Source organism: Onychostoma macrolepis, chromosome 10 (genome assembly GCF_012432095.1).
Source record: "Onychostoma macrolepis isolate SWU-2019 chromosome 10, ASM1243209v1, whole genome shotgun sequence".
Lineage (NCBI taxonomy): Eukaryota > Metazoa > Chordata > Actinopteri > Cypriniformes > Cyprinidae > Onychostoma > Onychostoma macrolepis.
Genome location: NC_081164.1, coordinates 1,283,676 through 1,301,681, shown reverse-complemented (window position 1 = coordinate 1,301,681; position 18,006 = coordinate 1,283,676). Strand labels below are relative to the sequence as shown.

The following is an 18,006-nucleotide window of genomic DNA, read 5'->3' as shown; positions in this document are numbered from 1 at the left end:
ATAATGTAACTTTTGTTGACGCTAAAATAAAATAAACAGAACGCGTGAAATTTAACCGCATCAACATCCGTTTCTTTTGCACATATAGACACGCACATTTCGGCCGTGTTGAGGTGGCGATTTTTGGTACGTTTATTTGGTACGTGTAAAGACGCGCAGTTTGACCGCATTAAGACCACATATTTGAACGTGTTTCTCAGCGCGCACATTCTGGCCATTTTAAGGTGGCAATTTTGAACGTGTAATATTTTTAAGGCATTACAATTTATATTACCCTCATATTAATGCTTTCTTTAGTTTATGGTGTCATTAAGTAGCCCTAATAAATGTAATGAGATGTGAAGAGGTTTGTTGTTTGTTTTTTATTTTTATAGGATACTCTTACCCCCAGGTCTGTGTACTTTCTGGTCATTTGAGGCAAATCTAGCTTAGAGTATGCTTTAATGTTTTAATATAATTTTCTAATGCTTTAATATTAGTTTTGAATGTGTGAGCGGCCCTGAAACACCTTGTACACATGTATGCCCCTTCACTTCATAATTCCAAAGTATAGCCTATAATTGGGCCTTAAGACATTGCAGTAGACTAATTTTTACTGTGAAAACTTAAGTAGGCCTAAAGTTTTATTATAAATCGGGGCTCGCAAAATTTCAAAATCCCTGGTAGCCCTTTGGGCAGGTACTCTTCAGATTTCGGTAGCCCGAAAATTAATTTAACTAGCCCAAATTAAAAAAATACTTTTTTTTTTTTTTTTTTAAATATAGAAAAACAGATAGGAGTTTAAATGTCAAATCAAAAATATTTTCAATACACAAATATCAACGAATATGAAGGAAGGAATCTTATTTCACTATTTACAGGGTGTCTGCAGAATTTTATGCAATTTATGACCCATTTTAAGAGCTGCACGAGGAAAATGAACACAGAATGAGCGAGGTTGGACAATGTCTATGGTAACATACAGTATTGAGCCATAAAATTACATGATTTACAGTTCAGATACAGGTTTTCACAAAAACAAATATTTCAGCATTTCAGGCTATAGACCATTTTTATGAAAAGGGATAAATCAAGCATATAAATTGTTAATTTAAAATGTATAAATATTACTGTCTTAATTGTTTAAATTTTTTGAAGGCATGTTAACTTTTCTCATTTACAACTCTGTGTTTGCTGCGTAAAAAGTTGATATTTGCATTGATCTGACCATAAACAGCAAGAAAGGCTTATTGGGAATGCAAATTCATTCTCTGCCACGAGGTGGCGCTTTAGGAGCGCTGAAATATTGCGGCTAGCGATTTTGCGAGCCCTGTAAATTATTAATAAAAATGAATATTAGTTATTTTTACGTGAGGTTTGGTTTTCCCATGAAACACAAACTGAAAATCGCTGTTAAAGAGTGAATACATAAGGGATAATGCACAGCTAGCCAACCTGTTCTGGCTGTGCAATAAACGATTTTAATGCACGACGTGAAGGCAAGGACCACCTGACGCGACGTTCGTTAGCTCGAACATTCTGCCGCTTCAGAGATGAAATAGTGCAGTGAGAGAGAGCGCGAGCACGTGTGTGAAGCGCGCGCAGTCAGCGGAGGCTCGCGAAGCGGAGCCAGGCGCGAGTATAAACGAGGCTTTAGCCTACCTGCATCTGCGTCACTACAAACAATGAAGATTTGAGTTTAGTTATTTAAATAGTCATTTTACCCCCTCTTTGCTGATTAATATAATGTAGCGATCCAGTATCTAAGCTATTTTATTAATGAAAGTCGCTGGGCAGCGTTGACAACACGTTTCTGTCCTCCTAAATGTTTGTGGGCAGCTCGATCTCGATCTCACAAACCAAAACAATAGACATGATTTTCTCAGGCCTTATGTAAAATCAGATGAATAAAGATTATTAAAATGAATAAGTATTGATGACAGTTGATTACAATAATAGTTTAGTTTATTCCCCTCATTAGTAACAGTGTCCTCTGTGGGATAAATAAAGTTAATATTAGTCATATATTAATAATACTTCATTAATATTGTGATTTATAGTATTATTCATAAGTCAATTTATTTTTCACCATCTTTCCAAGTTCTGTACCTCAGGTCCAAAAGAAATGTAGAAAGAATGAAATGAAAACATCAAATACATTTGTTATTTTCAAAATGGAAATACTTACATGGATATTTACAGAGCAGAGGTCACCTTTTTTAATTCCAATAGGAGAGATGGACTTTTTTTTTTTCTTTAGTATTATTATTTTGTGCTGTATTATTGGTTACTGTGTTATTTCTGTTTCAAAAGGCAGCAATAAATAACACTTTAATATCTAAAGAGTGTTTATGTGATTTTATGTTGTGAAATGAATAAATGCATAATAATCGTAATAATCGTGAAACCGTGATTATTCCTCAGACTATAATCGCATTCAACAAAATCTATAATCGTTGCATCCCTACGCTGAGTGCATGCTTACATTGTGATGAAGTCTAGTGGGCACGTGTTTTTTCACTGCCTATTAAAGTCTATTAAAATGCCTTAAGAAAGATCGCAAAATTCAAGATATGGGGGCAGAAAATGTACATATTTATTTCATTTCATATAGTTACTTAAAATCACACGAAGTGACGTTCTTTTTTTTTTTTTTTTTTCTTCAAAAATAAGCATGATTACAATGCGATACTGATTTCATACAACAGTTCAATAAACAATAAGTTAATATTAATAGACTTATGTTTTAGACACCATATTGCCTGTTTTTGCTCCATTTCACCAACAAAAATCATTCCAAACACAGCTACAACACTGCTTTGCGTCTCTGAGCAACATGCGGTGTTTCGTTCCTGAATGAATCAACCATTTAAATGATTCGGTTTAGTCGCAATGACTCACTTGTTAATAGTGACTTGCTGCCATCTACTGGTGGTTTTAATTTCACATTTAAAGTATCTTTTCATTTTTAAAATACTGTAATTTCAAATATCTGTATTCAATGTTCTATGTTTTATGCATTTGTAAGTGTAGGTTAAAGCACTCCATGTCCCTCTGAGCTGCATTAAACAGTGTGTAAATACATCTAAATGCCACTTCAGATGCAACTTCTACAAAGACTAATTTTATTGATACTGTTTTCATTTGTTTGGTAACAGCCTAAATGTCTTATTATTCTAATTGACTGATTAAATGTAACAATTTGACTCAAAAGATACACACTTTTAGAAAAAAAATGACTTTATTAAAGGTAAAAATGCCCATAAAAGGAAAAAATCAATTTAAACTTATATGAAAAGATTAATTTCTGTTCACTGATGTGAACTGACCACACAGAATATGAAGAATATCAAAAACTGCAGCTGTCCACGGTAGTCAGATATCAGCACAATAACACTCGGCAAAATATCGTCTGATCATCGTTATCGAAACTATCCAAAAAAATATCTAGATATATATGTTTGTAAAATGGCACAGCTTTTTAAATATCTGAAAGTACACTCTTTGAATGGAATTAGTGAAATAAATCAACTTTTGATGATATTCTAATTATATGACCAGCACCTGTATTTTTTCAGCGACTTTGAAAAGCGGTGGGGACAGAATTGACTTTGGTGGGGGCCTTACCACCTGCAAATTACATCTATGATTATTATTATCAACCCTCTACGGACATCTTGGCAATTGAATCGCCATTGGCTAGTACATTTTTTTGTTTACTTGCCAGACTGATATACTATATATGGATATGTATATTATATATATTTTATATTATTTTACACACACTAGGGGTGTGCGATATATATTGTCTGCGATAATATCGTAATTGTTGTTTTAACAATGTGCAATTTGACATTATCGAGTATTTTGCAAAAACCAAACCAAACACCTACGCGGAGTTAGGGATGCAGCGATTTACCGGTTTTACGATTAACCGCGCCTTAAAATGTCACGGTTAATTAATCGTAAAGGCTCCGCTACACCGAGTGTTTCTGTTGTATGGAATGGAACTGTTGAAACATGAGCAAAACGAAAACAAAGTTACACTAGCGGTGCACCAGCTTAAAATGCCGTGCTTATCAGAGACATGGAGGCTATTAGATTAACTATGACAGAGGAACCAAACAGCGATCCTTTATTTCCACCAGAGAAATGACTGAATTCGATAGTGTGGGACCATTTTAAATTTGGGTACATCAATATTGCCGTAAAATCGCTGTTAAAGAGTGAATACATAAGGGATAATGCACAGCTAGCCAACCTGTTCTGGCTGTGCAATAAACGATTTTAATGCACGACGTGAAGGCAGGACCACCTGACGCGACGTTAGATTAGCTCGAACATTCTGCCGCTTCAGAGATGAAATAGTGCAGTGAGAGAGAGCGCGGCGCGTGTGTGAAGCGCCAGCGCAGTCAGCGGAGGCTCGCGAGCGGAGCCAGGCGCGAGTATAAACGAGGCTTTAGCCTACCTGCATCTGCGTCACTACAAACAATGAAGGTTTGAGTTTAGTTATTTAAACAGTCATTTTACCCCTCTTTGCTGATTAATATAATGTAGCGATCCAGTATCTAAGCTATTTTATTAATGAAAGTCGCTGGGCAGCGTTGACAACACGTTTCTGTCCTCCTAAATGTTTGTGGGCAGCTCGATCTCGATCTCACAAACCAAAACAATAGACATGATTTTCTCAGGCCTTATGTAAAATCAGATGAATAAAGATTATTAAAATGAATAAGTATTGATGACAGTTGATTACAATAATAGTTTAGTTTATTCCCTCATTAGTAACAGTGTCCTCTGTGGGATAAATAAAGTTAATATTAGTCATATATTAATAATACTTCATTAATATTGTGATTTATAGTATTATTCATAAGTCAATTTATTTTTCACCATCTTTCCAAGTTCTGTACCTCAGGTCCAAAAGAAATGTAGAAAGAATGAAATGAAAACATCAAATACATTTGTTATTTTCAAAATGGAAATACTTACATGGATATTTACAGAGCAGAGGTCACCTTTTTTAATTCCAATAGGAGAGATGGACTTTTTTTTTTTCTTTAGTATTATTATTTTGTGCTGTATTATTGGTTACTGTGTTATTTCTGTTTCAAAAGGCAGCAATAAATAACACTTTAATATCTAAAGAGTGTTTATGTGATTTTATGTTGTGAAATGAATAAATGCATAATAATCGTAATAATCGTGAAACCGTGATTATTCCTCAGACTATAATCGTACCAACAAAATCTATAATCGTTGCATCCCTACGCGGAGTGCATGCTTACATTGTGATGAAGTCTAGTGGGCACGTGTTTTTTCACTGCCTATTAAAGTCTATTAAAATGCCTTAAGAAAGATCGCAAAATTCAAGATATGGGGGCAGAAAATGTACATATTTATTTCATTTCATATAGTTACTTAAAATCACACGAAGTGACGTTCTTTTTTTTTTTTTCTTCAAAAATAAGCATGATTACAATGCAATACTGATTTCATACAACAGTTCAATAAACAATAAGTTAATATTAATAGACTTATGTTTTAGACACCATATTGCCTGTTTTTGCTCCATTTCACCAACAAAAATCATTCCAAACACAGCTACAACACTGCTTTGCGTCTCTGAGCAACATGCGGTGTTTCGTTCCTGAATGAATCAACCATTTAAATGATTCGGTTTAGTCGCAATGACTCAATTGTTAATAGTGACTTGCTGCCATCTACTGGTGGTTTTAATTTCACATTTAAAGTATCTTTTCATTTTTAAAATACTGTAATTTCAAATATCTGTATTCAATGTTCTATGTTTTATGCATTTGTAAGTGTAGGTTAAAGCACTCCATGTCCCTCTGAGCTGCATTAAACAGTGTGTAAATACATCTAAATGCCACTTCAGATGCAACTTCTACAAAGACTAATTTTATTGATACTGTTTTCATTTGTTTGGTAACAGCCTAAATGTCTTATTATTCTAATTGACTGATTAAATGTAACAATTTGACTCAAAAGATACACACTTTTAGAAAAAAATGACTTTATTAAAGGTAAAATGCCCATAAAAGGATAAAACAATTATATTAAAATATTAAAGTATATTCTAATTTTTAACCCATGAAAAAAGAGACAAATCTAGCTTTGAAATGGGAAAAAATGGGAGGCACGCAGATGTCCGCACGGATCGTCCGTGCTCACCCTCCGATGCCGATTTTTACGTCACGCATACCATAGCGGGACCCTAGCGGACTCATGCATGCGGAAAGTATAACACAGGCTTAACACTGCCAAAATGTGCGTGTCTACACATACAAAAGAAACGCATTTAAATTTGCCGCGTTAACGCAGATAAATTGTGCTGGTGACACGTGTTAAATTTCACGTGTTCTGTTTGAAGACTTTTGGCCCCGTCAGCCTTCCATAATATTATTTATCGTCCAGCTGTACATAAAATTGATGACTTAAATATCCATCTGTTTCTCACATAAAGCTATCAAATGGCTTTGTAATATGAAGATAGAATCGTTGCATAATTCCAAATAAATATTGTGATCCACAAATAAATTTAAAGAGATTAAAAAAAATTAAACATTGACAAATAATTAGAATGAGATCCACAAATAAATCTAAATCAAACATGAATTAGGCTAATTTCACAAATAAATAAAATGAGATTTGCAAATAAAAAACATATTCACAAATATATTTTGTGTCACAAACACAACTTTGCATGGCATTCATTTGAGAATCGCATCCTGTGCATTTGTAGATCAATGCATGTAGGGCTGGACAATTCAATATCAATATCACAATATAATTTTTTTCAATAACGTTGCTATGATTTTTAAATACATTTCCGATATTTCAATATACATTATAGGGCTGGGACGATAAAATGATGCATCACGATTCGTGGATTGATTCTGAGATTTTTTTGAATGCATCGCGATTCTCACTGGAATCAATTCTGAGCTTAGTTTTTAACAGCAGATGGTGCTCTAGACTAGTTTTTAACCGCACAAATGCTCACAAAGAAGAGTGCTTGTGCATTCGGTGTTAAATGTACTTGAACCTGGGCTTTTATGCTTCTAAGATGCGAGATTAATGTAAACACAGCCTACTTTGAACACTCTTGCAATTCGCTTCAACCTTTTTGAACTTTATGAATGATTATTTTAGGTTCAGGTGGTGCATGTGTAAGGAATTGGAAGCAAGCAGAGTACTGCTGTTTCTAAAGCATGTAGTGCCATCTGCTGCTGGGACAATTTCAGAATCAATACACAATCATTTCTCGATTCGCAATGCATGATTTATTGTCACAGCCCTAATACATTACAATAGGGCTACAACAAATGATTATTTTGATAATCAGTTGACCTAACAATTATTAGAATGATTAATCAACTAATAATTGATTTTTTTTCACTGCTTAATCAGTAAACTTGATTTCCACTTTTGCAATTAGTTGAAATATTGAGTTTTGTAAGTCATTATTTAGTTTCTTATCTATAAGACGTTTTAATTTTGGATAAACTATTTTATTCACAATAGGGCTAGATGATTAATCGAAAAGAAATCGAAACCAAAATTCTGAATTTCCCCATGTCGGTTATTTCAGATTTTTAGTCCTGTTAATACTTTTCCCCTTAAAAACACACTACTGCGTGTGTAGTTGGCACTATATAGATGTGTATGACCGGTGCGATTGTGTGTCTTGTAGCGTCTCACACGTCAGTGGTGCGTTAAAAGAATTTATACTACGGGGCCGTTGAATGCTTGAATCTGATTGGCTGACGAACATTCTAAGCTGTGCAATTATTTTCAGGGAAACGCACAGCAAACGTAGTTCCAGGCAGCTCTTGACCGCATTACAGTTCCATATCGCTTCGCCAAATTTTTTGAGTTTTTTCAAAGGTCCTTACAGCCTAAAACAGCAAAAGAACCAAAACCCTCAGCGACGCTGGACAAACAAATAAATATAGTAAACGATAGGATAAAAAAAACGACATCATTTTCATGTTTTTGCCACAAAATAACGTTTCATGTATGGAAAGCACATGCTCTATCTATCCTGCTCTCTCGCCCTCACAGACGCACATACAGTTTGCACTCACGGTAACGTATGCGCTAATGTTGTTAGCGCTACTCTAACGATTTTATCAATGACATAGTTTAACAACTTAAAAACTACATGACTTCTTACAAGCGAGGTAACAGCAATGGCGCTGTTTGTGACGAAAATTAACTTAAAGTTTTTCTATACTATGTTTTAATGGTTAAATTAAATTTTATTAATCAAAAATCCTGTCTAATTAATTGAGTTTTACAGTTTTATCGTTACCAAATTCTGTTTTCCACTATTTTCCGAATTCCATTTTAATGGTTCCATTAATTTTTAATAATCAAAAGCATCTCCAATTAATTGATTTTGTTTTTTTTTTTTTTTTTTCAGAAATACTGCACATTTAAATTTTTCTCCTAAATGAATTCTGGTAAATAATATTTCTGGTAAATTAGTAATCATTTTATTATTAGTAGATTAGAACACGTGGATATGTGGATATGTTGTCAATCTTACAATGTAATACTGAACTTTGATTTCAGTGATTTGGACTATGAGATGGACACTTGGTTCTTGCACTCTATGTTGCACTTTACTTTTGCTTTAAAAAAAGATTTCATAGAAATTTGGATTTCATTTGGTTTAATAAAATATAGTTTAATAAAATATTCTTAAGTAAATTGGTTGATTTTTTTTTTGTGTGGGAGATTAATCGTTTAGATTAATCGATAAAATAGTCGATAGATTAATCGAAATAAAAATAGTCGTTAGTGGCAGCCCTACACAAATTAAGATATTTTTAATGAAATCCGAGAGTTTTCTGACAGCAAGGGTACTACCACGATCAAGGCACAGAAACATAGTAAAATCATTAAAATAGTATGTGACATCAGTAGTTCAACTGTAATTTTATGAAGCTACAAGACTACTTTTTGTGTGCAAAGAAAACTAAAATAATAACTTTATTCAACAATTCTTATGCTCCATGTCACCCTAGGGTGCCATTTTGGAGAGTATCACGACGTATGCGCGTGCTCTCCTCTGTAAACAAGTCGCAGTGCGTGTGTGTTCAACGTCCGCTTCACCACATGCATGTGTTGTTTACATGCAGGAAAATCACGTGCATGCATCGTGATACTCTCCAAAATCTGCATGCATTCATGGATTTTGAAAACGTGATTGGCTATAGCGAGGACGTGCTACGATTAGTCAGCGAAATGTGGCTGTTATCTGATTGGCTTGAGTACATGGTGGGTGGAGTCTAACTATTTGCGGATTTGTCAGCACGTCTTGATGCTAGAAATGTTTCAGGATCCACAAATGCACAGAAAGCCATTCACAAATGTACAGGAAGCGATCCTTAGATGCGAGTAGTAACATTGAAATGTAAAATTATTAACCCCAATTTTAATGGCCAGGATTATCATGTTTATGACAGTGAGTTTATGTGTTTGTGTGTGAAATGTCATATTTTTAATGCTGTTACAAGTGTAAGTGTGACTTCTAAATGTGCGTGTATGTTCCAGCTCTGTGCCATGTCTGTGAAGAGCCCATCAGACCTGCTCAATGAAAACACGTACATCCCACCCTCACTGACCCTTGACCATCTCTGCTTATCGCATGAAAGAAAGTTGGGCCTGACAGAGACTCATGGGTCAAATCCTTTCTCTCTAAAGAGTCAACTTAATTACGGCAGCACAAACTCTCTCCAGCTTCTCAAAGGCATTATGGGAGGACTAGATGATGATGATGATGTATCCCTCCGGCACCAGGAAGATGAATGGAGCAGAAATCAGGAGAATGAGCACGGTCTTCCAGGCTCCGAGAGCAATGCCAAGTGGATGAAGGAAGATCAGAATCAAATATGCAAGTTAGCAGAGCAGCAGCAACAAGACCAGAATCTCAACCTGGTTGAAAACAAGAATGAATCCACTGACAGAAACCCAAACCAGAACTCACAGCGGCGCCATGAAGAGAAGAACAAGACCCTGAAAGCGCTCTGCTCTGACCAGCACAGTTGGGCAGCTGATGAACCTCTTCTGATTTACTCTTCTAACACTCTGATGGAGAAGAATCAAGAAAACCAAGAGCAGACGAGAGACGAGGAAGTAGAAAGAGAGAAAGAGGAAGATGTAAATCCCAGTGGAGGCGAGAACACCGATTCTGCTGAGATTCAGAAGAAAGGAGGTGAAGGTGGCAGCAGAAATGCTTGTTTGCTGTTCAGTAAGAACGGCATTCCCAGCGACGAGGACTCCAGCTGCATGTCGCTGTCACAGGGAAGCACTGCAAGCAGCACCCCAGATGGAGAGCCAGGTAAGGTCACGCAACATGGCAGGTGATCACAAAAAAAATTTCAAGACCCAGTTTACACTGCATGTCCATCTTGGCATGATGCAACAGATCTCCATTACTTTTTAATAATAATTTAAAAAAAAGCTTAAGGTTCAAATAGCTCTGCTCCCAACCTCAAGAAAACCTTTTGATAACTGTAAAAAAGCAATGTTCTTTCACAGCATTTTTGTCATGTTTTCCAGTGCAAATGTCTAAAGGTTCTTAAATCAAGATACATTTAATCAAATGGCATAAGAAGTCTTGTTTTCTGTGAAATTCATCAAAATCAAAAACAAATCTGTCAGTAGTCTCAGAAAAAATAACTTAATTCAAAAGAAATAAGTTTTCAAAGGAGATGCACTGATTGCAATTTTCTTGGCCGATTCCGGTTTTCAATGTTTTTGTAATTGTGACCTGCCGATACTGATTTTTGGCGATTGTGTTTTTCTAAGAACCATATTTGACAGCTTATTGTATATTTGACAGAGTTGCTGTTTATAACAAATAAATGTCATTTCCCACTATATTTAAAAATGGGCCTTTATATCCCTAAACTTATTAAATGTATGTGTTATCTTTCACATCAAATTCTTACATTGTTTTAATTAATTCAGTTAGAATTACCATTCAAAAGAAATCTGTATCAACAAACTCCATCTTTGCACTGTAGAGGTTTTCTCTGCAAGCTTGTGAAAAAATGAGCCGCTCAGATTTTACTCCCCCATGATGTAGAAAGGGGATCTTATTTTCGCAAGCAGCAACGGTGTACCATTTCTAACGCCATGGCGAAAATTAGCAAAGCATGCTAGCTGTTTTGTCTTTGGCTGTACTGATGTGCACAGAACACCATGGCCACGTACACACTGCAAGTTTCAGGAGTGATAACCGCATTTAAATGCGGGAGTGAGTCCCATAAATTATTGTTCCATGTGTGTACAGAACAGCAGTCACTCCTGCATTTGTAACCAAACCAACATTTTGGCTTCTTGCAGGAATGAATATGAATTCAGCCGTTTGGTATCTGCCATTTTTTGGTTAAAGACTCTTTTTCTCCTTCGATTTTAACTGAACTACCACTGATAGATGTGCTGTGTTTTGTTTATTAATCAGCTGCAAATATGGCTTGACCCCAAAAGGTTTATAACAAAAGGTTTCTCAGTGGTTTACAGTAGTATCAGATGTACTTAAAAACATACTAAAAGTTTACCAAAGTTTGACTCCAAGAAAGGCCCCATTTTCAAAATGACAGGCGTCAGGTCCTTAAAATGACCATTACTCCTTTGTATTCCTCCTAGACCAGGAATACTGGTGCCTGATGCATGTTTTGGCCATGTAATATTCTAATTAGCATATTTGCATGATAGATAAGTGATTACAAGTACAATTATATATTAAAGCAATTGGTTACAAGCATATTTATGCGAAAAATAAGTACAGTTTCCCTTAAGAAATTGCATATTTCTCCTTTCTCATATCGTTTTGCCTAGTGTTGGTGGTTTCTGTGGTTCATAACCATTCTTTTGATTCCAATAAAGAATAAATTCATTAGAACTGTGTGGTACTTTAAAATTAGTCAAAACAGGGCTGCCACGTGAAGGCTCAGTACCGTTAACCCCTTTTATTTTTTTGCGCTTTATTTTTTAAATATTTTTATAATGCATTTTGTTTTTCCTTTTGTTTTTTATATATTTTTTAATACTTTTCTTATTTATACATATCTTTTTCTATTTTCTTCAGTTGTTTCCTCTTATTCTGCTTTATTTTTTATACTTTTTTGCACTGTGACCTTCACTAGATTTACCATTAGTCGTCACACTCTTCCTCCCATAGAGGTTGATTATAGTGATTCTCACAGTTCCCAACTTGACATGGTCCACAAGCAGAGGTGGACAGTAACGAAGTACACTTTTTGAGTATCTGTACTTTACTTGAGTATTATTTTTTCTGGAAACTTGCGACTTTAACTTCACTACATTTGAAAGACAATTATCGTACTTTCTACTTGGGGACCTTGATATAAATGTAGTTGAGTAAAAAGTCGTTGTATGTAGCAGTTTTTACAGTGTGTGCATTTTCAGATTCACTGAACCTTTTTTTTCTGCGAAAATCCAGCCTGCGATCTGCCAAGTGTTACAGTATTTCTAAGCCTGCAGTTTTCCACCTAGCTTTTGGCTGATTTCTTTTAGCAAATCTGGCAACCTCGGGATCTTCACCACTAAACTAATGTAAACTACTGCACAGCTAAAAGCGCTCTACAAAGGCATGTGTTAACTCATTAAAGCCCTTTGGAAAATTAACCATGTTTTTACTATAGTAACCGTAACTATGGTATTTGCAGTAAAATCACAGTATCCACAAATTTACTATTATCTCACTATAGTAACCATATGCTATTTGTAGTAAAACTTCAGTCACCACCAATTTACCATAGTTTCATTATATTAACTATAGTTTGATTTATGGCAATACAAATGGTAGGCTAATATATCTGTCAAAAATTGCTGCCCTCACTTTACTCTATATATGCTATAAACTTAGGCCTACTGGTAAATTGCTGCTAAAAACTGGTCAGGGAAGTATATAAATCTGAAAATTATTTTATTGTCAAAACACTACACACACACACACACACACACACACACACACACACACACACACACACATATATATATATAAATTTTTTTTTTTTTTTTTTTTTTTTAAACAAATGATCAAAAAGTAGGCTAAATGAAAACTTTTGAATCTAAACTAGGAATCAATAAGAATTGAAATCAATAAGCAGAATCAGAATCTGAAAGGATAAAAAATCTCTTTGAAAAAGAACTTTGTAACTTTTAAACAAGTATTAAAATGAGTTCAATGTAGCTGTAGGAGTGTTAGATAAAATGATTATCTTCATTCAGTTGTTCCATTTCTAGGTTTGGTAACATAAAAGCTCTTAATTCCAAAGATAATACAAGCTAATCAGTGTATTCAGTAGGTTGCATTAGTGGCATAAAGTATTGTAAGTATACAATAAAAGCAAAATACAATAAAACAATGCATTTACTTTTTACTTTTGATACTTAAGTACTTTTAAAAACATATACTTCTGTACTTTTACTTAAGTAAAAATCTGTCTTTACAACTTTCACTTGTAGTGGAGTAGTATTTGACCAGTGGTATCTGTACTTTCACTCAAGTAAGGAAGGTGTGTACTTTGTCCGCCTCTGTCCACAAGCAGGCATGCATGGTAGTCAATATGCCCTGCAACTGCACCGTTGTGTTCGGCAGGCAGTTGTGCAATTACAGTGGATCATCTGCAGGAGGCTATCTGGGGCAGCAGTCTTACGGGTCATAACTGTCAGGAACCGGTTGTCCACCAGTTTCCATCCCCAAACCACTGTGTTCATGTCACCTTCCTTTCCAATCCACACCATGATCTGGAAGTAAACTCTTTGGCAGTGGTATTTGGTTGAGGACTCAGTTGGAGGCAGACGTTCTGGGGTAACAAATGATTTGGCGGTAATGATTTTCTTGCTAAAAAGGTTGTAGCGCAAAGATGCAAGTGAATCAGTACACTTTCCACCAAACAACACTGCCATTGCCTTGGTCCCATGGTCCTCTATGACATTCCTTGCTTGATGTGGGAGCAGAAACATATTTGCACAGGACTGGATGGTTGATTCACCATTCACAAGTTTCTGGAATGCTGTCTGTTTGCCAACACTAAAAATGTGTGAAGTTGTATCACATCCTGTGAAGACGTGAATAAACAGCAACTGGGAACGCAAGTCACTACCCAGGAATTGTTTCATCTCACTGATGTTGTACACTTTAGTAGCTTTGGACTTGTCTGAACGAAAATAGAGGCCTCTATTGTTCGTCCCAGCATAGTAGAGGAGAAGAATGAGTAAGTCTGTATCCTCCCCTATCAAGGTTGTGGGCTGATGTTCTGAGGCCTTGACTGCAGCTTTGACAATGTCCACGTCTGCATCACCTGATGCATTGATAACAGTGCAGCCCTTCTTCTCCAGCTCCTCGGTCATAAGATTGATAAGTCCTTGTTTGTTGCAAGATCTGGAAAGGAAATCATCCTTTCTTCCCACACACTCAGTCTCTGCATTGAAGTTAACGATGGGGTGAGTGTTTTCACCACGTCTCTGATGCGTATTGTCTTTGATGGAAGGACCTTTGCTATAACCATCAAAAACGACTGTTGCTTTACCATAATGGTGTATGGTAAAGTCTGCATATGACTGCATATGACACCACGTAACTGTCACCCTTTTTCCATGCCAAGTGGTGAACCAGGCAGCCACCGTCAAGGACATAATGCTCAGTTGGTGGGATGGAATCCAGGACAGTTTTGTTAGATTTCTTGCTTGAGAACTCAGTGACTGCCTGCGCTAGTTGGGGCTTGTTGGCTTTACGGAAGATTTCCTTGCCTTCAAACAGGGCTGCAGGAAATGAGCAAAGCTCATAGCTCATTACATCTTCCAGTGAAAACTGTTCAGTTTTTGACATGTTCAGGAACCGTTGGAACAGCAAAGCAGGATCAATGGTTCGGTCTTGGCCAACTTTGATGGTGGAGTCATCTGCAAGGATTTTTGCCCGGTCTTTCCGTTTGAAGGATATTCCAAAAACGGGTTTTCCAATCATCTTTTCAATGATCTCATTGCCAACAGTCTCAAACTCATGAACATTCACCTCCTCTTTGGCAACAACACCAGTTACAATGTTTCTCAGAGATGGGTCTGGAGAGAATGGTGTGCAAATGCTAAGCTTTTCCTTTATCTTTTCTAGATCAGAGTTATCTCTTTTCATCCTTGCTTCTGAGAATTCTCTGTGCTGCTCACTGGTCATGTAGGTGAGGTCATTGAATTCCTGCATGGTGGTGTTGTATTCAGATGTGATGGGTGTAGACATGGTCCACAATGCTCGCATTTCTTCAGTCATTCCACTTCCATGGGTCAAGCCTCCACTGCTTTTCGCATCAATGCCTGCTCGATGACAAGGTCAGAGCTAAGGCCTGCCCAGTACTGGTTGCTGCGGCGGATCACATGGAAACCCCTGGAAAACTTGTCATGTACATCAGGGTGTCTGGTCTTGAGTTGGCACATTTCTTGGAGGTATAAATATTCTGATTTCAGGTAGTTGTAGTGCCCAGCAGCGGCAAATATTGGCAGACAGTCCAACATTGTGCGCAAGTGCATCTTCCAAGATCCTGTACGATCTGCTTTGATCAAGCTCGGGCTGTCTGCAGCATCTTCTGATAGTTTACCCACAGCCGGCTGGTTTTTGACCTTTTGCTAAGGTCTGCCCTCTGCGTGTCCTCCTTTTCCTTGATTTGGTTCAGCATATCTGATGCTGCAGCACTCTCTAAAGTTGTTTCTTTCATTTACCATGGATGAGTACATCTCTCCAGCTTGGTTCACCAATGACTCAAACTGTGAGTCATCCTCCTGCAGCTCTGACACAACCAGGTGATTGAGACATCTGTCCACCAGCAAATGTTTACGAAAAGCTCTTTGCACTGACTTTCATAATGTTCCTGAGTCCTGTGCCTTCCATCAGTGTGCCTATTGCACCAAGTAGGTTCATAAAAGTATGAAAACCTCCAAGCATTAAAACTATGCTTTTCAGGGGATCACTCTGTGATGCATCAATGATCATCTCTGCTGCTTTCCAGTACAGTGGCTGATTAAACGTAATAATGGGTGGAGCATTGTGTTTGATAGCCAAGTCACAAACAAAATCCAAGGTGGACAAAATACACGTTTTGTCTCCAGAGTACAGGTCAATCATTGGCAGGAACACAACTGACGATTGGCCTGGATGTTCTAGTCCTTGATGAATGATATGCATCATTCCCTGCCACATTGGGGTTTGTTGTTTGAAGTTCAGTGAGAGCTCCCACAGGACATCAACTGTTCTGTCACAGCTGATCAGTGCTGGGAGGTCGTTGAACACGATGGATTGGCGCACATGTTTCGCAAAGCGATATTCAATGACTGGGATTTTACTTTGCACTGCAAAATCTAGGTTGGTAATGTGTCTCCTTGGAATGATATGGTCCTTTTTTTGCCCTGGAGTGATTGCTGCTATGATTCCCATTCCGTGGAAGGTCCCCTTACCATCAATAGTAAGGATGTTGTGGTCAACATTGTCCCCAGCAAAAATAAGTGCCATGCACATATATGTCATCCGCTAACATATCTGGGGCAACTGAATCTGCTGCATTCTTTTCAAAACGCAAAACTTCCTTGTACGATGAAGCAAATCCCATTGCATGAAGGGTATCCACCAGGAATTGTGACCGATACATATGATGTGCCTGCACTGCAAGGCCAAGTTGTAATGGAGCTACCACAGCACGTGGTCGTGCTGCCTGGACAATTGCCTGTCCAATTCCTGCACCCTCTCGGCTTGTCTCCTTACCCACAAAAAGACCATTCAAAAGTGTACGGAGAGTCTCAGGAACAAATGAAAGGGCAGAGTCAAGCTCAAGTGACTTTGTGGTCGGATACTGATCCATAACGGAATTGGTCTTGATATGACTTTTGATCAATCGCGCAGCTGTTTGAATGATCGCTTGTTTCTGGGATTCCTCATTTTCTCGTTCGCTGAAATAAGATCGTAGTATTTGTGATGTCTTCTCTCTCATTGTCACTATGTCATGGAGGCCTTCCCCTTCAGTGAAATGTACATTGTCCTGGTACTGTTCTCTCAATTTTCTCGAGGTATTGATTTCCATATGGTTCAGAATCTGGGTTTGTCAGAGATTCCTTCATTTTGTCTCAAAGATGTGTAATTGTCAACTGTTCCTCATCATTACTCCTCGAGGTAAGAGCAAACTTTCATGAATGTCTGCTCCTGATCTTCATTTTTGGGCCGGCCAGACTTTCTGTGCTTTGCCTCTGGGTCTTTCTGGAACTGTATCGGTATGTTATATCCGTTACGAAAGCTACTACTGCATAAGTGGTGGTAAACACAGTCTGCAGCATGTAGATCACGGCCATAATACTCAATCCTGCCTTTTACAGTGAAAGTCCATTGATCTGCACGATTGTCACAACACTCAAGAATGGACTCTGCGAGCGTATCAGTCTTAACACTACTTGTGTCTTTACTTCCATGTCTTATCGTAGTCCCACAGAAAAGACAATCGGTTTGGCTGTTGAAAGGACCAGTTGCTACTCTGGCACTTCTTTTTAGTGGCTCAGCTTTATTCTCTTGTTGGATTTTAATGTCTTTTTTATTTATGTACATCTGTCGACATTTTGAGTGTACTATTTCACCAGCGGAAATGTGTACGCCGTTGCCTCTTTGTACACTTGCATTGTTGATTCCATCAGCTCCCTTCTGATGAACCTCAACCACATCAGAGCCATCTCTTAAGTTTTTACAGCAAATGGGGCAAGTTTCTTGGTTTACAACAACATGACTCATGGTCAAAACTGCATTTGGAGTGTACGTTTTCCTCAAGCTAATTCAACAACATACTCTCATTGTTAGCCTTTTTCATGTGTTAGAAATCTGGGTGGTGGGGTGGGTGGTTTAAGTTGTCAAGGATGAATTTTGTTTGAGCAAAATGGTATACACTGTGCTGCCAACAAGATTTCAATGAGGCAATCAATATCAAATGTCAGTATTCT

General features: G+C 37.1%; 1 protein-coding gene across 2 annotated transcripts in view; it reads left to right on the top strand.

The window, feature by feature from the left end:
- The window catches only part of apbb1 (amyloid beta (A4) precursor protein-binding, family B, member 1 (Fe65)), a 44,348-nt gene that overhangs the window by 4,596 nt on the left and 21,746 nt on the right, over nucleotides 1-18,006 (top strand). For both annotated transcript variants that reach the window (XM_058789357.1, XM_058789356.1), the window contains exon 2: nucleotides 9,565-10,351. In XM_058789357.1, the coding sequence (XP_058645340.1) occupies nucleotides 9,574-10,351 (778 nt within the window). In that variant the 5' untranslated portion in view covers nucleotides 9,565-9,573. The remainder of the gene's footprint in view (nucleotides 1-9,564; nucleotides 10,352-18,006) is intronic.